This window comes from Pseudonaja textilis, chromosome 1, assembly GCF_049901715.1.
Source record: "Pseudonaja textilis isolate UNSWEBS1 chromosome 1, rPseTex1.2, whole genome shotgun sequence".
NCBI lineage: Eukaryota > Metazoa > Chordata > Lepidosauria > Squamata > Elapidae > Pseudonaja > Pseudonaja textilis.
This window is the reverse complement of record NC_141990.1, coordinates 71,305,105-71,327,656: the sequence shown is the minus strand read 5'-3', so window position 1 is coordinate 71,327,656 and position 22,552 is coordinate 71,305,105. Positions and strand designations below refer to the sequence as shown.

At 40.5% G+C, this 22,552-nt stretch overlaps 1 protein-coding gene and 1 long non-coding RNA gene across 2 annotated transcripts in view; one reads left to right on the top strand and one right to left on the bottom strand.

The window, feature by feature from the left end:
- Nucleotides 1–2,934: 2,934 nt before the first annotated feature.
- Nucleotides 2,935–22,552, bottom strand: part of URB2 (URB2 ribosome biogenesis homolog) — a 32,296-nt gene continuing 12,678 nt past the window's right edge. Inside the window, exons 5-10 of the mRNA XM_026705173.2 lie at nucleotides 20,202–20,362; nucleotides 19,157–19,267; nucleotides 15,879–16,112; nucleotides 14,176–14,266; nucleotides 11,359–11,498; nucleotides 2,935–3,560 (exon numbers count right to left, since the gene is read on the bottom strand). Of these exons, the coding sequence (XP_026560958.2) occupies nucleotides 3,363–3,560; nucleotides 11,359–11,498; nucleotides 14,176–14,266; nucleotides 15,879–16,112; nucleotides 19,157–19,267; nucleotides 20,202–20,362 (935 nt within the window). The 3' untranslated portion in view covers nucleotides 2,935–3,362. The remainder of the gene's footprint in view (nucleotides 3,561–11,358; nucleotides 11,499–14,175; nucleotides 14,267–15,878; nucleotides 16,113–19,156; nucleotides 19,268–20,201; nucleotides 20,363–22,552) is intronic.
- Nucleotides 8,084–11,271, top strand: LOC148127670 (uncharacterized). The gene is made up of 3 exons (XR_015744526.1): nucleotides 8,084–8,195; nucleotides 8,867–8,967; nucleotides 11,116–11,271. It is a non-coding gene; the product is annotated as an uncharacterized LOC148127670 (long non-coding RNA).

Genomic DNA, 22,552 nt, shown 5'->3' with positions numbered 1-22,552 from the left:
GGATTTTTGACAACAACCCCCTCTTGTGACAAAAAGAGTGCACTGCAATGGGGTTCAGGGGATAATAAATATGTATGTCTCTTCTACAAAGGGAGAAAAATGACTTGTGGGCTTGTCTTCCTGCTTCCTATTTTTGAGTTTGTCATCCAAAGGCCAATTTAAAATTAGTATGTTTGTCCTTCAGGATGAAACCGACAAGGATTGGGAATTTAATCCTAGAAAACTCAATACTGCTTGTAAGTCGCATTGTCATGCTGGTTGGTGCTAATATGAATCACCATTAAAAATTGCAGAAGGCGCCAGGTTAGCTGTCCAGGTTTCAGCATTATTTTGCAGACGCTCTTCACGAGTTTCTCCAAGGCATAACTGAAAATGGAGGAGAATTAAAGATGGACATTCTGCATATGCTATTCTGCTATGATGTGGCTCTTCTCATTGATTATAATAAAAATGAAATTTATCATGCATTGATTATAGGCCCTCAAATTGGTGTTGATTCATAGTGATCACACAGCTAGATATCCTCCGTAATGATTTGTCTTCAACCTTTGGTCCTTTGGATCATCCAAAGGGCTACCCATCAATCCTGCAATCGAGCTACTTTATATCATACATGTATTGCATGTAAATACAAACATTGTGTAAAAAAAGGATTTTTAAAAAAAATCAAGATCCATATTCCACTGATGTGCACAAAAGTCAGACTTTCCATCTGGGCATACCTGCACTATGTGAAAGGGACCAAATTGTGTTAGGCTTTTCAGTGCACAAAAGCAAACCTTGCTGAATTAGGGTTTATTTATGTTTGAAGTTCTGAAGCTAGTCATTAATTCTACTAAAAGCTCAACACCAATTTGCTGAATTATGTGCCTCAAGTGAAAGCATGCTGGATTTTTATGGTCTTATGACTTATTCTCATGTTTTTTCAATTGTTAGATTGGAGGAGTTATCTTGAGTTGTCCAACATCAGAGGGAGGGAGGGAGGGAGGGAAGGAAGGAAGGAAGGAAGGGTTTTTCTGAACTTTAGCATCACAAAATACAGTTTCAAGTTGAGATACCCATGTAAAGTTTTTAGAGGACGGAGACTTAACTAGTAATGTCAGGCCAAGTTAGCGACTGGAAAATTCCAAGACAGCATAATGGACTCTCTTGATCAGAAAACCAGTAATGTAGAGAATATAAACACGCATTCCTCAATAAACAATATAAAGGTTAGAAGTGTGGAAATCTTAGTTTCCTGCCCTGAAAGAATGATGCAGCAAACATATCGAAGATAGATAATAGTCTCCAAGGACAAGACCCATTACCAAGGCAACAGATATAACTTCAATCTAGATCAAGAAATTTGTGAAAACAGTTCAGACAAATCTCTTAGATTTATGACTGTTCATATCTAACGACAGTTTGAACTGCTAATGGCCTTGGAAAGGGTGCTTTACAACTTATAAAACACATTCCCTCATAAAATGTCACCCGCATTCTCCTCATGGTCACAGGATTGTGATCTGGGCACTTGGCAATTTGCACTCCCAACCGGTTGCCAAATATGCAGCAAACATACGAGCCCCATTTGCAATCTTCCCCATCGGCTTCACCAGAAAGTCAAGGCTTGGATTTTGACAGGGTCAGTTTGCAGCCCTGGGCAGAAAGACCTTTGCAGCTTCTGGCTGAGCCTCCCTCTACCCCCACAACCCCACCCCCACCCTGGCACTCTGCATTCCTTACCTTACTGCTTTCTACCGTAAAACCCTGCTTGGGTCTTGACAGGATTTTCAGCCCAAATGGAGACTTGCACATAGCCTGCACTGGGCCTCTCAGGGTTCCCCCCAAACTCCCGAGGCCCCCACAAGATTGCTTAACCACCACAACCAGGAGTGCCAGGACTATGCTCACTGAATGAAGCAGCCATGTGGAATCTCATTTAAGAACCATTTCACTAATTGACTGAGATCTGGGTTATAAGCTGAGGACTACCTATAATTCTCCTTAAGATAAACGGGGAAGAAAGGGACATAGCTCATTCTGATTTACAAGTTCTATTACTATAGCTGGTATTACCTACAGTAATACTAGTGGTGTTATAGTAATGCTATAGTTATTACTATAGTTTCAGTAAAAGTACCTTCTGCTCTATACAGGCAGTCCTTGACTTACAACCACAATTGAGCCCAAAATTTCTGTTGCTAAGTGAGGTGGTTGTTAAGTGGGGTTTTCCCCCATTTTACGATCTTTCTTGCCACGGTTATTAATCCCTGCAGTTGTTAAGTGAATAACACAGTTGTTAAGTGAATCTGGCTTCCTCTGCTTGTCAGAAAGTCACCAGAGGGTGACTTTCTGGACACCAGGACACTGAAACCATCATAAATACATTCCAGTTTCCAAGCATCCAAATTTTGATCACCTCTCCATGGGGATGTGGCAAACAGTTGTATGAAAAAAGGTCGTAAGTTACTTTTTTCAGTGCCTTTGTAATCTTGAATGGATACTAAATTAATGCCTATAAGCTGAGGACTACCTATCTAAGGTCTGTTTCTTTGTCTGGTTTACTGATAGGGCTGACAGCAGAAAAGTTTGAAGACTCCTACATTCTGAATTTGCTTTTTTAGAAACTGTCAATTATCTTACATGGCTTTTTCCCTAGACTACAAAAAAATAGTTTCTATAGGGGTTTATCCTTGTCTCAGTGGGACTCTGACAGTATGACAATTTGACAGGCCAATAACAGAACACACATTTTCTAGAATTTTTTAAATGTTATATGTCTTGTAATGCACCTTCCAAATATTTCCTTCAAAAGCTTCCTCATTTCCAGCTAGCTCTTTGCTGTGATGTGCAAGTAAGAGATGATGAGATTTATAGCCTAATGCATCTGGAAGGATCCGGTTAGGAAACATCTGGCTTAAGGATATACAGTAGAACAGAAACAATTCCATCTTTTTTTTAAAAGGCTATTCAAATTTAATAGTTATCAATATTTTACAGGTATAATACAAAACTTGTTCGGTCTCAATACAAAAATAACACTATCCCAACGAAAGAAAAGCTTGGAAGGAAATGGTCTTTGTTCATAGCTCAAAATTCTGGGCCATTAATACATTTATTATTATTTTTTCTCTACAGAACTTGCAAGCGTCCTTGCAATGTACATTTTTAATACAACTCCTTTCAGAAATGTCTGCTTGTAACCCCGGGAAAGCAGAAGTTTACTCAAATCACCACTGCAGAGGATAAGCGCCATACATCTTTGCTTCGAGGCACATGGTTTTCTCATTCCAAATTGAAGTGACTTAATACCGAAGAAAAGTAGGTTTCATCCCATCCAGATGGAGACTCTTCACCCAGATCTCAAAAGAATAATTAGTTCATGCTTTATACTTTTCATCCCCTTGCTTTAAAGCTTTGTGATAATGAGTATAATCACGGTAGAGTTCCTTAAAAACTTCTCTCACACCTGCTGGTAGAGAGACATTTAAGAATTTGATGTCCCGTTCCTTGCAGAGATCTATGATATGATAGATCCCTTCTGTTAGATGTTTCTTTACAGCTGGATGCAAAGTCACCTAAAGGGAATATAAATGAGTTTATTAAAGCTTGTTACCAGTGATTAATGACACACATACACTCTCATTAGGGAAGGCACTGAAGAGAAGCATTCATTCATTATCCCACTTGCATTAAGACAAAGATTGTGGAGATATAAAGACTCCAACTTTAACATAATTAGAACAGAGGAAAAGATCTGTGATAACTTTACCAAACTGTAGCCTATTTTTATTGTCAGTTTCTTTTCAATGTATTTTTATTCCTCTGTGGGTATAGTGAACAACTTCATTATTTAACAGCCAAAAATACAGCACAAAAATAAGTATCGCTATAAGAATGCCTGGATGTATTTGCTTAACAATCTCTTTTGAGAAGACTGCCATATTCAGTTATGAAAACCCCTTTGCTTCCCATTTTGTCAGTTTATACCATGAGAAAATGACAGAAATGTCCACGTCAAAAGTACAAACAGTAAAAAAATATATATAAGAAATAAAAGCAACAGTAAAACTTTTATAAGCATAAAAAGGTAGTTCTTGACTTACAACAGTTCATTTAGTGACCCCTTGAAGTTACAACAGCACTGAAAAAAGTGACTTATCACCTTTTTTCACGCTTACGACCGTTGCAGCATGCTCATGGCCTCATGATCAAAATTCAGACGCTTGGCAAGTGACTCATTATTTATGATGGTTTCAGTGTGCCAAGGTCATTTGCAGCCTTCTGACAAGCAAAGTCAAGGGGGAAGCCAAATTCATTTAACAACTGTGCCATTAACTTAAGAACTGCAGTGTGTGATGACCCAGGGTGGGATACAAAACGAACACAGTCACAGAAAACAGGTGAAGCCCCTTTTATTCCTTCACTTTGCTTCCAACTTCTGAATATCTTTGACAGAAGACAAAAAAACTCCCATACAAACAGTTACACAAAGAAGGAAAAAAGCAACACAAACCAGGCAAGATAAAGGCTGGAGGATGTCCACAGAAAACACACACTGGGAAGGACGCCAAACACAGAGAGGAACTATAAACTAGAGATATTTCCACGCTTTGTTTCCAGCGTTCGCCCCTACGCAGGTCCATACTCTTATTCAGTTGTCACAGCTGCAGCCCAAGAAGAGGATCAAGGCCCTCTCCTCCTGAGTAGACCATGTCTCTCCCTTATCCTCCCTGCATGCCCTAGGATTGGGGAGAGGATGGTCCTGGGTCCTCTTCTGACTGCCCAGTCGGCCTCTGCCCTTCCCCAGCCTCCTCCACAACCTCAGGAGCCACCCTTCCACTCCCTGTCGGCTGTTCCTCCTCTCCCTCAGAGTCAGTCTCCACCAGAGGCATGACACTGTGATTCACTTAACAACCATGTCAAGGAAGGTCATTAAATGGGGAAAAATTCACTTAACAAATGTCTCGCTTCGCCAAATAAATTGTGGTCGTAATTAGAGGACTACCTGTACAATAATCAAATGGTTCAGTGACTGAGGATAAAATGTACCCTAGATATATTACAGACAGACAGGAAGTAGATCAGGATATAGTAGTAGGCCCCTGGGTGATGTCAGATGCCACAATTGAGAAATTTTGGGAGAGACGGACCCATTCCTACTATTCAGAACCATGGGTTCTTATGAGCAAGTCGGTCTGTATTGAGTCAATTACAATACGACATTCAAAACACACCCAAACAAGCTTTAAGTTAAGCACAATTTTAATTTAAAAAAACAACCTTAATCAGGATACTGAAACCTACTTGACCAATGTTCATTTTTTTTCCTACACAGGCATGGCTTAATGTTATTTGTATCATTTGATGAAACACTGAATAACGCACATTAAATAATAACAGACTTAAATAATTCTCAGATTGGACTTGTGGTGCAAGAGTCATAACCTCACCCTGAACATCAAAAAGACCAAAGAATTGATTACAGACTTCAGAAGACACAAAGCAGAGCCTCTCCCACTATATATCAATGGAAATTGTGTGAAAAGAGTTCATAGTTTTAAATTTCTAGAAACTCATATTTCCGACAACCTTACTTGGTCGGTCCACACTACGACCACTGCAAAGAAGGCCCAGAAGCACCTGCACTTTCTGAGGCTGCTGAAAAAATGTGGTCTGGGTGAGAAGTTGCTGGTTTACTTTTTCCCATTCTACCATCGAGAGCATTTTGGCATACTGTGTAACGGTATGGTGTGCTGGATGCTCTGTAGTGGATAACTGGATAAGATGCTCCAAAGAGTGATAAACACAGCACAAAATATCATTGGTTGCTCTCTTTCTTCTTTGGAAGAGATTGCGAAGACCAGACTACTCTCTAGAGCACTAAAAATCTCCACAGACCATTCTCATCCTGGTCATTCATATTTCAAATTGTTACCATCAGGGAGACGTTATAGGTGTCTTAAAATGAGGATTGAGGACTGAGAAACAGTTTCTTTTCCAAGGCAATAATTGTCTTGAATCAAACAGTGCATTTGTGATTTAGTCCTATGTATATAGTGGCATTTTTAAACTATTTAACTTACTAAATGTTTTAGATAGGTTTTAGACTAGGTTTTTAATTATTATTGTTGTTCTTGTAATTATTTTAATTTTTAAATACTCTGTAGTGTGATTGTGATGTGGTGTTTGGGGCACTGTGCTAGACTAGCTTTCAAATTTCATTATATTCGTGGAATGCAATGACAATAAAGGTATTCTCTATTCTCTCTATTCTCTAACAGTGCTATGGTCTTCCAAAAGCATAGTTTTGCAGCATTCAAGATTGTTTTATAAAAAATTACGGATTATTGAGCAATGGTGCTTTCAAGTATACACACTCAGTCCAGGAATTGATCATTTCCAGAACCAACCTCATTTTTCTTCTGCATAAAAATCATTCCTGGCCTTTCCTATCCCTCTTGCCTTTTTAAAGAATAAATGTAACTTTGAAAGCAACCATTAATTGCTATGTTTCTCGTACAGGAAAGCCAAAAGCCCTTGTCAGTCTACTCAAATCATCAAGGATTTACCAAGCACTCTTTCAATATTAATACACATACACACACACACACACGCAATTTCTTTCCAAATAAACCACTGCAGAAATGCCTGAAATGATGCATCTTGAAATTAGTTTTCAATAGATTTCACTGTCACCCTAGAAAATATGTACCAATAGCAATAACATTTAGACATACATACAGCTCCACAGTGCTTTACAGCTCTCTCTAAGGTTTACAGAGTCAGTATACTGCCTCCAACAATCTGGGTCCTTATTTTACCCACCTCGGAAGGATGGAAGGCTGAGTCACCCTTGAGCCAGTGAGAATCAAACTGCTTAACTGCTGGCAGCCAGCAGTTTGTGATGTAACCAACTAGTTAGGTCTTCATCAAGATAGAAAATAAGCCTGCTGGTTGACCATCTTTAATTCCCCCTCCGCTCCCTCAGCGTCTAATTCTCCTCTTTAGAGCAGTGGTCCCCAAGCACCGGGCCCCGGACCGATACCGGTCCATGGATCATTTTGTACCAGGCCACCGGTACTTGGGCGCCGCCATCTTGTTTCGATGGCGCTTGAGAAAGTGCTTCCGGGTGAGCTTGTCGGTTGGTTGGAAAGCGGCGTTTGGGTGCTGAAGGAATCCTCGCACCTTAGTTTTGTCGAAGGGGGGGCAGCTTCGAACGAAGAGCCGTCCCGATGGTGGTGGAATCTCACGTTACTCAGGAGATTAAGAAAGAGCCCGAAAAGCCCATCGACAAAGGTACAAAGGAGGAGTTGAAGGTGGCGGGGAGAAGCGGGGGACGGCTGGCTGGCCGGTCGCTCGGCTCGCCTTGGTCATGCGTGCTGATGCCGGTACCGGTCCGTGGATCATTTTGTGATGCCGGTACCGGGCCGTGGTACAAAAAAGGTTGGGGGCACTGCTTTAGAGATTTCGGAGATTCCTGAGCGTTTACGGAGGTAGAAGAGGATGTATCTGCAATGTGTCATTTATCAATAAAATGTCTTTATCCATTCCCAAAATTCCCAAAGCTATTCAGCTGGGTCCTCGTTTGTCTACCGAAGGAAGGACTCCTTCTAAATGGTTATATTGGGTCCATTACATTTTGCTTGGTTTATTTTGGATTGGGAAAACATATTCCCAAACCTACAGTTGCACTCATGGTTCACGATGGTCTGGGAAACAATCCTACTGCCACTAAGTACTTATCTAAGTCTACAAAATTCAATCAGACTTTTTTTTTTGGAAACACCCTTTTCAGTACTACTACTGCTCATCCCTTTTTATCTTTATCTGCTCAACTGAGAAATTCATTATGTATTTCTTTGTAATCCAAAATTTTCTTATGCAGTCCAAAATTTTCTAACGGTAACATCACCAAAGCTAAAGACAACCCTGGGAATCAAACTGGCTCCACACGACTCCTGGCTGTTCCTTTTGAATTTCAGGACTGCAGGCACCATCTGAGTAAAATGCCAGCTCTGGCAACATTTTCCTGCTGTGGCTGCCTCGAGAGGCAATCTTGCTGTTTTTACCACTGAAAAGTATTCCCTCCCTCCATGTGCCCAAACCCCAGATTAGTCTCATGCTGCCAGACATGTCAGACTAACTTCCTAGGAACAGAAATTAAAGAAAGGCCTGTCATTAGCATTGAAGCTTTTTCTTCTCGTCTTCAGGCAAGTAATAAAATATTTTTCTGATGAACTGAATTTCTAATTACCATGACAGCATGGGGGGAAGAATGTCAGTTTATCATCCAAGGTAGCTGTGAACCCATTCATACTGTGAAAATGGTCTATTTTTCTCACAATTTTTAGCCAAGTGGTATCATCTATGTTAACGTAAAACCAGCTTTAAAACCAGCTTAATGCTAGGTAAGGAATCTGTGATTAGAGACTTCAAGCTGTTTGCAAGAAAGTGCAAATGGGTTTGCCTACAGTTTTTTTTAAAAGTAAAATAAAATTGTACATGAATTACATACTTTACTGCTGATTTCTAATTAATAATACAGGTAAGGTAAATTCATTTGGTTTCTTTATCTAGATTGGTCTGAATGCACTGGTTTGCCTACTTTATATAAACATTTCAATAATAAAAGGGAAGTAGAAGTGATGCTGACGAACTAGAAAAAAAAAATCAGATTTAGAGTACAGGACCTCTAAAAGAAGTGCAAAGACTCCAATTTTGCATGCTGGATTCTTTAACTAGTGCTTATGCAGAAAAGTCTCATTTATTTTCCAGTTCTTTTATATTTATATAAGTAATTAGTTATATTTTACTCATATTTATTTTATATATATTTTACATCTTTTATAAAATATATTTCATATGCTTCTTTTATATTTAGTCCAGACTGCCTGATGAACCAATTCCAAGCCCAGCCACAGAAGTCTGGCAGTGGTGTGACAGGTGTCGGGGTGTGGGAGATCTGGCTGCAGTGGTCCTAAGGTAACCGGGTACAGTGGGGGGAACAGGTCCCCCCAGCTCGATTTTTATGCACGCACCATGCCCCACCTCATATAACCAGACGGTGGGCAGGGCTTAACTAGGACTTAATTTTTGGATAGGGCTTATATTAGACGCAGGCATGAAAATCGGGCTAGGGCTTGTTTTCAGGGTAGGTCGTATTTTCGGGAAAACATGGCACCTCTCTTCCCTCTTTGATCTTCAGGAGAATTATAGGATCTAGCCCAGCCCACTCATACCAGCAGAGAGGACCCCATCAGTCAAAGATCTCCAACTAGTGGGATCCAGAAGAAGAACCTTCTCCATCTTAGCACCTGCACTTTGGAACATCCTACCTTCCAACTTGAGATCTGCCTCCAACCTCCTATCCTCCAAGCCTGAAGATCTGGCTCTGCCAGTTGTTGACATGGGGGACCCAATGGGGGAGTACCCACACTGGAGGAAGTACTAGATTATTAGCAAACCCCACTTACCCCCTGCTTGCCCACCCACCCACCTTTTATTTTCATCTCGCTCTATCATGCTGCATTATACAACAATATGAGGATAATTTAATTTTGAGAACAAGTGTCGTAAGCCATCAAGGCAAATAAATTCAAGAAACTAACAAATGATTTGCCCTTGGTCAAGGAGACATTATACTGAATCCCCTTCTTCAATGTGATATCATGATGTGAATCCCCTTCTTCAATAGAGACACCATGAAACACTGAGTAACTGCAAAGTGAGAAAATATGGGAATGAATCATAGCGCACGACAAAAGGAAACATGCTGATCTGAAGCACATTTCCCCCAGGCCTAACTAATGCTTGGCCTAAGTTAGCTCAACTGAGTCATTTTCTAAAATGCCAGCTAAAGAAGAAAAAAACTCTGAACAATACAGTATGAAGTACGTTAAAAACAGAGTCACTTGCAGTGATTAATTTCTCATTGTAAGAAGAGCTTGCTACTCATTAAAAAGAATGACTGAGAATTTCAATTACCATAAAAGGACAGAGGGCTAATCAGGAGGAATCCAGTGAGCAAATGAAATAAATTTAATGTCTTGCCCCTGTCCGAGCCTGAATCTGCGGGGGAAGGTGAGCTGGAATTGGAGCCAACAGAGATCAATGGGGTGGCTTTGTTGGCTTTGGAGCAGGTCCAATCAGGCCAGGGCTTTTCAGGAGGACAGCTTGCAGGCAGAGAGGAACAGGGGCAGGATGATAAAGAGAGGTTAAGCAGGAAAAATGAAACAGAGAACTCAGGCAATGAGCAGGGACCGCCCCCTCCTGATCCTTGAGCACAGAGAGTGGAGAGAAGGCAAGAACAGCGCAGATTGACTCATCTACTCAAGAGGAGAGCACCCCGCCCCTCTTCACAAGACACACCTGGGGACTGAGACTTAAGTAGGGAGAGGCATTTGTCGGGAACAAATGTTGAATTCCTGGAGCGTTGAGTGCTGATGTTTGAACTTTCCTGGATTCCTTCTTGATTTTTGGATTCTTGCCTTGCTTCTTGGCTATCTGGACTCTTTGACTTGCCTGGTGGATTTTCACAATATTGGACTGGACTATTTGCAGCCAGAAGCTGAGTGAGGTGTGTGTGTGTGTGTGTGTGTGTGTGTGTGTGTGTGTGTGTGTGCCTGTCATCCTTCGGTTCTGGGATTTGCCAGAAACATGGGAGTATTTGGGGGGAATTTGGAGCAATAAAGGGGTGGTTTGAACTGCCAGCTGCCTATGTTGCTTCTGTGCCGTGCCTTGGGTCATTACATTCTGTATCTCACCAGGTGAGAAGGATAAGGAGATTATTGCTCAACAGAAAAATAAGTAGGGTGGAACAATCAGAAGTTTTACAAAAACAGAATTTCCTTTCTCAAAATAATATAGATTTTAGAATTAAAAAGATGTTCAAGACAAATATTTATTGCACATATCTGCAGTCTGATTCTAGGTGCTCTTTATGAAAAACAAATCCTATTGATTTTAGTAAACCTGATCTCTAAGCAGTGGGGATGAGCATATTTAAGCTTCTCTCCTCTAGTCTGTCTTGGAAGTACCATAGACTCAGGTATCCTAATCATTTTTAAAACTGATTCAAAAGTGTCTTTCAATATTCTAAAGTACAACTTCTCTAAATCTAATACATTGCAGATACATTCATTCACCAATATAACAAGCCAATGGTCATGGCTCCCAAAAGACTTACCAGTAGAGGATGATGGAAGCTATAGTCCAACACTGCTAGAAGGCTTGGATTTGGACAAGATGTCTTATGACATGAAACTCAATAAAGAAACATGTCACTAATTTTTTCCCGTACGTCAGTTTCAAGGTATTCCTCATTTCTTAAAACTAAGACTTATTTGTCTTCTGACTGAATAGTGGGTCATTTACCTTTTGCAATTCGATCACATACTGGGCCACAATGAAGGCTGACATCACAGTGAAGTCTTCTGTTTTTGCAGCAATATAACTATACATCCGCTCCACCAACTGAGCACATTTCAATATAGCTTCAAGTTCATCCACGGACCCTTGGAAAACAAAATGAACTGAGATTTAATATTGCATTACATGGGGGAGGGGAATGGAGATGAGAGGTAATTTGGTTTCACCCATCCCTCAGCAAATCATAGGAGCAAATACAGGTAGTCCTTGACTTACAACAGCTCACTTACAGTCTCAGTTAGCATCACAAATTTTGGACTCAATTGTGATTGTAAGTTGAGAACTACCTGTATACTGATGACCATATGAAAGCTTTCTGGAAGCAGCTCCTCATAATTCTGGGTGAGTTATAAGCTGCAGTAGCACTTAATAATTTCCACGACATGCTAATATGAGAAGGAAGAGTGTATGCTTTTTAGGATGGTATATGTATAATTAGATCCACTGTAATGTATTTTTTTCTTGCTACTGAATTTATCCTCTTACATTCGTGCCTCCTGAAATGATACTAGTAAGATTCAACTCCGAAACTCAGAGGATGTAATAACAAGTAGTGGCTCATTATGGAAATACTTTAATTGCACCTAGGCTTCTATAAGCCTTACACAATGAGAATTAAAACACAAGTACTCATAGGAAATATTTAGAAAAAAATAATCACTTTTATTGCTTACTCTGTTTGGGGCAAATGGACTTGTGAGATGCAATAATTGGCATCCAAACAATGCCTACATCTTTCACCTTTCCCTAATGTGTACCACTGAAGGAAAGTATTACATGGTCTAGGTAAGTATTGACCCGGTCCTTATGGATATTCATTCAATATATTGAATGGGCTTTATTTCTAATGGTGGGTATTAAGATCACAGTTGTAGGTTCCAGTCATTCTCATATGATGGCAGATGAGATTCTGCAGACACGTTGCTACAACTTTAAAAGCACAACTACAATGACGGGGGAAATACTCGAACAAAGCTGAATAACATACATACATACATACATACATACATACATACATACATAGTTTTTGTAGTATATGAAATACTATGCAACAATTGCCCAGCCACATACATTGGAAAAACCAACAGGAGAATAAATGTATGCATCGCAGAATACAAGAACGTAGTCAGAAAAGAAGAAAATACTTCCTCCCTTTTCCAGCACCTCAAAGCCACAGGACATGAAATTAATTTTGAGCCATCGAAGTAAAGAAACACCCCCATAACATGAATAAACGGGACGATGCCTCCCACCTACCAAACATCTAGAAACTAGCCCTTACCAATAAACGAGTCCCAGCCATGAAAACCAACACCGGACCCAAAACAACACATAACACCACCACCATTCTCCCTCACCAGACTCAAACCCAAACCCATCCCATAGATGAAAGACAACCACCATCCAGAAACCAGACCACGGCTGCATCACCAGCTGCCACACACACCCTGACCCCCAAACCAAGCAAATGGACAGATGCCATGACCACATATCCAGGCCTCGAACTCGGAGCCAAACCAAAACCTGGAATATCACATCACAGCCACCCGCTCAGGATATCACATCACAGAACTCAGGAGGTTACACTACAAAACCTCCGGATGTTGCAACCCAGGAAATTACAGCACAAGACCTAGGATGTCACAACAATAGAACTCAGAAGGTCATCACACAGCCCATGACCCAGGTCATTATGACCTAGGAGATTACAGCACAAGACCCAGGATGTCAAAACAATAGAACTCAGAAGGTCATCACACAGCCCATTACCCAGGTCATTACAACACAGGAGGCTGATAGACACACAGCCAATATCTCAGCCACACATGTTCTTACAAAAAAAACAGCCAATCTGCAAACATCAACTCCATCAACCAATCGAGAAATGACAACACAGCCAACCTCCCCACCAGTATATATAGGGAGACGGCAGCTCCGATCACACTTTGCTCGCACAAGCACGAAGCAAAAGCACCAGCCTGAAGATGGCAAGTGGGACCTCATCGAAACGTTGCCAAGATGCTCTCAACCTTACATGGGAAAAGACCCGAACATGCCAAGCCCTGCATATATATATAATAACTGATGAATTCTATTCAAACCCAAATAAGACTTACACACAGAACAAGTCAAATTTGGCTAGCAAGAGCCTTCCAGACATGCAAAATCACTTTACTGTCAGGAAAGGACAGGAGTGCAGGATGAATAGAATAGAATAGAATAGAATAGAATAGAATAGAATAGAATAGAATAGAATAGCTTTATTGGCCAAGTGTGATTAGACACACAAGGAATTTGTTTTGGTGTAAATACTCTCAGTATACATAAAAGAAAAGATACATTCGTCAAGAATCGAGAATCGTCAGGTACGACAGTCAGTGATAGTCATAGGGTACAATAAGCAATCAAATCATACTAGGAAACAGTCAATATAAATCGTAAGGATACAAGCGACAAAGTTACAGTCACACAGTCATAAGTGGGAGGGGATGGGGGATAAGGAGTGATGAGAAGATTAACAGTAATAGTAGTGTAGACTTTGTAAATAGTTGGACAGTGTTGAGGGAATTACTTGTTTAGCAGAGTGATGGCTTTCAGGAAAAAACTGTCCTCGTGTCTAGCTGTTCTGGTGTGCAGTGCTCTATATCGTTGTTTTGAGGGAAGGAGTTGAAACTGTTTATGTCTGAGATGTGAGGGGTCTGTAAATATTTTCACAGCAACGATGAAATGAAAATGGAATATATAAGATAATAGATGTCAAACCTTTGTCTCCTTTTTGTCTTCCTTCATGCATCACAGAAATAACCAATCGATGAAAACTGTTCAGAAAAGATGGAGCTGCTTTCAGCATCACCTGAATAATAAGTACATCGATGTTAAAATGGAGAGATTCAAAAATCCATACTCAGAGTAAATAAGAGATCAAAGGCAGGGTTCAAAGATACGTCTGGCTTTTGAAGTCTGGCTTTTGAGAATGCAGAAAGTGTTTTATTGCAGAAGGTCTTTCATATTTATGTAACAATAATCCGTAATCATCCATCATCTATTCCAAACATCAGGACAGAGTTTTACATGCAGCTACAAGGGCAGCATCCACGTGCATGAGAAAGATACAGACCGAATGAAGAAATTCTAAGACACTTAAAAAAAATATTACCAGGGAGATAATCTAGAATACTCTAAAGCAGGGCTGTCAAACTTCCGGCCCATGGGCCGGATGCACCATGCGCTGGCCACGCCCACGCCCGGTTTAGCAAAGGGGGAAAAAAGTCCAGATACGTCACGGTGTGAGTTTGACACCCCTGCTCTAAAGAATGAAGCAGCCGAGATTAGGACCTGGGAAGCAGAGGAGATAGGTACAAGATGGGAGGCAGAAATGGAATGAACTTGATTGGTGGAAAAGGACATATAGAAATATTAAAAAAAATTTTTTAAAGGATATTATTAAATATCCTTTTAATATAAAATATTAACAAGGATATGCAAAGAGCTTTCCCTTGTTGGGCTATGTTATTTTTTTTGGCTAAAGTTGCAAACTATTTTAAAACCTCCAAACTTCCAAAGGATGGAAACAAGAAACACTGACAGAAATGGATGAAAAGCAAACAATATATTAGCTTTGACTCATTCTAAACTAATATCCTTAAAGAGGGAGGGGGGGTGTTTCTAAGTTTCAAATTTCAAAACAAATGCAGTTTTTAAAGCAATCGTATTTTGGGATAAAGGGAAATGCCTTGAGAACTAGGTGATCATGGCTACATCATCTTTTTTTTTTTCAGATCTAGGATTGCTTCTGGATCTTTTGAAGTGTGTCGGGAACCATGTGAGAAGCTGGAAAGAGCAGATTTAAAAGAGAAAGTGGCTCTGTTCAAAGTAAAAACAGCCTTTGTCTTAATCCCCATCCAATAGTTTCCATTAAACCAGTGGCGGTGTTCAATTTTTTTTACTACTGGTTCTGTGGGTGTGGCTTGGTGGGCGTGGCAGGGGAAGGATACTGTAAAATCCCCATTCCCTCCCCACTCCTGGGGGAAGGATACTGCAAAATCCCCATTCCCTCCCCACCCCACTAACCTGCTTTCCAGCTCTGTTCTCCTGTGCAGGGCAACAAAAGAAGACCCAGCCGATCAGCTGGGACTCAGGAGGCAGAGAATAGATGGGGCAGGGCCAGCCAGAGGTGGTATTTGCCGGTTATCCAAACTACTCAAAATTTCCGCTACCGGTTCTCCAGAACTGATCAGAACCTGCTGAATACCACCTCTGCAATAAACTGATCTCCCTCCCTCCCCTGAGCCGCAACTTTATCCATCTTAAAAGCCACCAACTTTCATTTTCATTTATTTTTCTAAACTCGGGGTTACCTTAACAGGAGATGAACAACAGCAGAAAAAGCCTAATGGGGAGGTATATAGTTTTATTCCCTCAGACGCTAGGCCGTGTTCCAGGGCTTTTTGAAGCCTGCTCCTTACCTTAGGATGACACTGCAATATGGAAAAGAGCACTTCGTGGATTCCCAGAAAGATGCTGTTATACACCTTCTGGTCAAGAGGGACAGTCAAAAGAATATTAAAAACAAGGGCAACGTGATGTGGGTTGGAGATAATCCCTTCTCCGCATCGAAGAAGAAGAGCTGCTGCTTCCAGGATAGGCACAGCAAGGACAGGGAGCACAACTGGATCCCGAGAAGCCTCTTTGATCTGCATCTACACCAGGTGGAAGGAAACACAAACAGTAGGACCCACACAACTAGGTGTTGAGGCGGGCTTCTCCAGCCTCACAACTCCCACTGCGAATCACACAACTGCTAAGCCATTTCCAGCACGGTTTTCCGCAACGGGAGTCATACCAACAAATCCGTGCATATCCACAATTTTTCCTTGCCACTGAAAATTTGCTATACAGGTAGTCCTCAACTTACGACTGAGTCCAAAGCTTCTGTTGTTAAGCGAGACATTTGTCAAGTGAGTTTTGCCCCATTTTACGACCTTTCTTGCCGCAGTTGTTCAGTGAATCACTGCAGCTGCTAAGTTAGTAAGCCGGTTGTTAAGCGAACCTGACTTCTCCATTGACTTTGCTGGTGAGAAGGTCGGAAAAGGGGATCCACATGATCTTGGGATGCAGCAACGGTCATAAATGTGAACCAGTTGCCAAGGGTCTGGATTTTGATCACATGATCAGGGGAATGCTGCAAAGGTCATAACTGTTGGAAAACGGTCATAAGTCTTATTTTTCAGTGCCGTTGTAACTTTGAACAGTCACTAAACCAACTGTTTTAAGTCGAGGACTGTATTTGGGGGGGGCTCTGGCTCTGGCTTATGCCAAGGACATAAGACTAGGTATTGCAGGGATGTCAATCTCAATTTCATTGAGGGCCACATCCAGATTATGGTTGACCTCAGGAATGAGATTCAACAGGCATTACTACCGGTTCGGTGATTATGTTTTGTGCACGCGTGTGTAAAATAACCTTATGCTGTGCTGCCCGGACAGCTGATAAGCACTGCACGCAGGTACACAGTATTCAAAAAACCTCTTTTTTCCTGCTTTTTCAACCTCAGCTGTGCCGTGCAAAGCAACTGAGGTTGAAAAAGCAAGAAATAAGGGACAGGTAAAAGCCCGGGCAGGCGGGTGGGCCAAACAGCAGCAGACACAGAACTGGTTCTGTGTCTGCTGCTCTTCAGAACTACCAGTTCTATAGAACCGGGCAGAACCGGTAGCATTCCCACCCCTGGTTTGACCTCAGGAGGGCGGGGGTCGTGGTCAGCTACAACAGCCTCCTGCAGCTCACTGCCAGTGAAAACGGAGCTCGGGGTCTTCCCGACCTCCATTTTGCCTGGCAGAAGACTGCAGGAGGCCATTATGGCTCAAAATGGAGCCTGGGAGGGCTGCGTGTAGCCCTCCCAGGCTCCATTCTTGCTAGCAGAGGCACCACAGGTCTGTCCTTCGCTGTTTCCAGGGCAGTCCCACAGGCCAGATTTAAGCAACCCAGATCTGGCCTGCGGGCCTTGAGTTTGACACCCCTGATATGCTGGAATGAAATTTAGAACTCTTCTATACAACCAGGTTTTGTGTTATTGTTATCTGTTCAGTCACTAACTCTTATCTGGCTCTTTGTGACCTCATGGACCATAGCATGTCAGGTTCTCCTGATGACCACTGTCCCCCAGGAGTTTGCCCAAATTCATATTCATTGCATCAATGATACTATCTAATCATTTCATTCTCTGCTGCCCCCTTCTCCTTTTGCCTTCAACCAAATCAGTTTTTAGCTGCACAGAATTTATTCTTTACTACAGTTCAGCTGCTTCAAGACTGCACATTTGAGTATAGGGTTACTGGATGAGGGTTTTGATTTTTTGTTTTTTTAACCTGGACAAGCATCGTGTTTCCCCAAAAAGTTGCTTTGGGGTTGACTAATTGAATGGGCTTCAGACAAAGTGACCTAAATGGTATGATATAATTTAATGATGCCATTTAATTCTCCTTTGTGTTATTTTGCAAAAAGCAAGTATACATATAAATATAGTGTAATCCTATACAACCCATATAAACTAATCTCACTTTAAAAATAAAGTGCTGACAAGAAACAAGGCTTCTATTTTTTCATTAGTTGTTTTATTTCATTATGTCCTTTTCTTTTAACTAACTCTCCTATGAGAATGACTTTAAAAAGACAAATTGGAATTGCAAAATAGGTAAGTAGTTTCATCCATAATATGCCTATATTCCTTGCACATTATCTTATTATTTCCTGTTTCTTGGAGATTAATTGCTATCTCTACTAGCAATATAACTACAATATAAACACACACACACAAAGAGTATGCAAGAAAAGAAGATATAAGTTAGAATCTCTGATATAGTTTTCCATCTTCCATCTTCGGTGCATTAGGCCAGTGTTTTTCAAACTTACTTAGCCACTTTAAGATGTATGGACTTCATCTCCCAGATTTCCCTAGCTAGCATTGCCCAGTCCACATATCTTAAAGTTGTCAAGTTTGAAAATACTGTACAGCATAGACACTTTTGACTTCAGGCTGAACTGTTTCAAATGTTCTGGAAGCGATCTGATCTCTCTCTCTCTCTCTCTCTCTCTCTCTCTCTGTGTGTACATACATCCACATACATACATCCACATACATACATCCACATATATACATGTGTGTATGTGTATGGGTTAAAATATCGGGCTAGGAACCAGAAGACTATGAGTTCTAGTCTCACTTTAAATAGATAGATAGATAGATAGATAGATAGATAGATAGATAGATAGATAGATAGATAGATAGATAGATAGATAGATAGATACTGAATAAATAGATAAATATTAAACAAATATACAAATAATAAACAAATCAACAAATAAATATCACATGTGTCTATTTGCCATTAAACTGTATATTTTGAACCAGGGGTTCAAAACTGTCAGTGGTCTACAACACGAAATGAAGCACAGGATATAATTCCACTACCAAGGAAGCCAGGAAGTCTGACCATATAGGAAGCTGCAAAGAGTGGGAATAATACCCAGTGTACTTTTGGAATTAGACTTAAAAAGCATGGAACACTGAGATAGGGTTGATGTCAGCTATGTAGTTTTTGATCCTTAGACTTAAGGCTACAATATGAAAAGTCTATGCTTCTTTTTATATCTGTGTCCTGGGCAGGGTGTGGGGTCAATAGCATAAATATAAACAGTGACCTAAATTCAATAGCATATATCTAATCCAGCAGCAGAGGTACTTACAGCTAAAGCAGTCATTATCTGGGGAGTAGAAAACCAGAAAACTTTCTCTTTCTCTCCACTTAGAGGACAGTTGAGTAGCACTTTCAGTAAGGTAACAGCTGATAATACTATCTGTACAAAACACACCAAGAAAATAAGAATAATAAGCATGGTCACATCAAAAAAAGATAAAAGATACAAGCAAAATGCAACGTAGAAAATATCTGGTTTTATAAAAGTAAATGAAATTTAAATATACAGCTAGAAGTGAATCTCTTAAGATGTCTATATACTGATCATATGTTTAAAATTACTTTTCTGAAGCTTGCCAATGCATAGACAATTGGATAGTTAAGTACATTACTTAAGCATTAAATCAACAGATTAAGACTACAGCATTAAAAAAAATATTCCTGAATGGTGCCATTTATTTTTGGTCATGCTTGATAATTAGCTTACACAAAATTTCCCAAGAAATAACCTTCATGTAACTCAGGAACTACCTATAAGATTTAGGGGCAGAGAACATATTTTGTACTCAGAAAGTTTCTAGGTTTAATCCCAACTCCTTCCTCTAGGGGGCACAATGGCTCAGATGCTGAGCTTGTCAGCTGGAGTTGACAGCCTGGGTGCCTAGCAATGGGGTGAGCTCCCATTCCTGAACCAGCTCCTGCCTGCCAAGCAGTTTGAAAGCACACAAATACGAGTAGATATATAGGTACCATTTCAGTGGGAAGGTAACAGCATTCTGTGCAATTTTGACATTAAGCCATGCGGGCCACATGAGCACAGAAATTGTCTTCGGACAATGTCGTCTCCCTCGGCCAAAAAACAGACATCAGCAGCAAACCCTAGAGTTGGACGTGACTAGACAGAGAAACCTTTAACTGTTACCTTCTTCATGTAAAAATATTCCATGTAAAAAATACAAAATAGAAAACCTGTTCAGCAACAAAGTAATTCAAAAGAACTAGTTCTAGTTCTTCAATAGAACTAGATGAAGGCAAATACTAAGCATTGTTGATTCAAATATATTTTTAAACAAAAAATTTAACATAGTTCCTACTTCAGGATTTTGTTTCCAAAGATTGCAAATGTTCAGTCCCTCAATCAGCAGTCTCAACATGGTAGAAAAGTCATCAATGGTCCCATTCTCCACCAGCTGGGCAATCAATTCAGTCAAGGGAACATCTAGATCTTGAATCAACTGGCCTTTGACTTCAGGACCTGCAATAGTTCAAGAGAAAACATCATCCAAACTCTTAAGGCCCACAAACTGCTGATAAATGCCAAAACATTATAGCACAAAGCTTGTCCTTACTTTTTACCCTTTACTTTCCCCATTTATTTGTCATTTACTGAAATGACAAACCAACCCATTCTTTTTCTTTATAGTGCAATAAACTTAACAGCATTTCTCTTACGCCAATAACTTCTCCTTTCCTGCATCCTGAAGGCTAGATGGAAAATCTAGCTTCTCCTGTCACGTAAATGTCTTGCCCAAAACTCAAATTATTTCTATCTATAGAACTTTCTGTAAATTATAAAATATATTAGCAAAATTTCATCCAGTGGAAGAGCCACATCAGACAGGAGATATCGCAATGCCACTAAAGCTTCCTTAAGATTAACTTAAAAAAAGGTAATTCTGAAGATACTGTTGAACTATCATGCTAAATATTCTTTATCATAGACATAGGTCATGATGATGGAATTGCCGAAAGCTGCAGTTCATTTAGATAGTTCTTGGTTCCCCCCAGCTTCTAAATCAGGCAGGCTGCTACCATTATTAGGTAACTATTGTATTCCACCCAACTCTCTGCTTCTATCCCAGGCAGTATGGTCTTTTTGGGGGTACAGGAGGGTGGGTGGGAGGAAACAAGGAGCAATATTCTTCATGCCCAGCAAAGAGATCTAACTAAATAACATCTCCAACCCAATTAGCTATCAGGTAGCAGGAGAGAAGCCAATGACATCCTACTGCAATCAACTAACAACGATCAACTATAGTTTCAAAGAAATTAAAATCTAAAATATATTATTTTAAATAGGCGATTCTTTTTGGTGGCTTCAGTTCTTGTTTCAAAATAAGGTTAAAATCTCCAAAACCTCACTTATGGCTCCTAGAGCGGACCCCAAAACAGATGGGAACCAACACTTTGGAACATTTTTTGGTCCTAAAAAGAGGGGATAAGGATGCCTTTAAGGTGGGGGTCGCCAACCTTTTGGACCTCAGGGACCACCATAATTATGGTCAATTATGAGTTGACCACCAACTCATAATTTTACATCCCAGGGACCACTAACTGGTTATGTGGGTGTGGCCTAATTTGTGGGTGTGGCTTGGTGGTCATGTGACTGGCTGTGCATGGCTTGTATGTAAATATTATAAATATTTATATAAATATTGATTTTTTATATTAAAAAAGAGCAACCTTTACCCAAAATCAGGCAAAGCAGGCAGGCAGATTGAGTTGCTCACAAAATCATTCAGAAATCTATCTATCTGCCATCGGCTAGCTCATTCTCTCAAATTTGCTTGCCGAGAGTCTGCACTGATTTGCTTGCAAGCAAACCTTCAGTCCTAAGGGAGGTTTGGCTCTTCTTAAAAGCAGAGCCCAAGATCTAAAGACTAGCTAGAAAGCAAGAAATCCAACCATTTCCTACTTCCTAGCTAATCTAAATCCCCCGGCACAGCAGAACAGATGATGGTTGGGAAAAGGAAAAATAGTAATTTAGCAGGAAAGTTTGCCGGGTAAGGAGTGAGTGGGCGGGGAGGGTTCCTGTGGGCTATATGGGTCGTGCAGCCTTGTGTTCCTGCGCAGCCTGGATTAATTGCTTTGGGGGGCGGGTGCTCTGTGGGTGAGATTTCTCTGCGGCCCACCAAAAATTTTTCACGCCCCCCCCCAGTGGACTGCGGCCCACCGGTTGCGACCGCTGCTTTATGGCACCAACCATTATCCCCTAAAAATTCTAGGAATGACAAAAAAAATCAGGCAGATCATCCCAAGCCCACCAAAAATACAAAAACAAAACAAAAAACAATAAACAACCTTCAGTACACTATGGTAAATTCATATCATTGAATGTGTTTCCAGCAGGCCAGGAAGTACATAAAGGTAAAAAGGATATGATCAAGAATCTGAGCTCTAGAACTTCGTTAAGAGTCACTGGTTTCTCTTCACTAACAACTTATTGTACTTTTAGAGTCACATCATAGCCATTTTTGGAGATGCCATTAATCTGACATTGGTGGCCATCCAGTAATAATTCTGACCTGTCACCTATTTTATGATCTCTATTATTCCTATGTGCTGATTTTTTTTAATCCTTGCTCAACACTGGCTACCTGGAACTATTTCTAATCTACCATCTCCCTTCAATATTTAGGAGAGAAGTGAGGAAATAAGAATTACA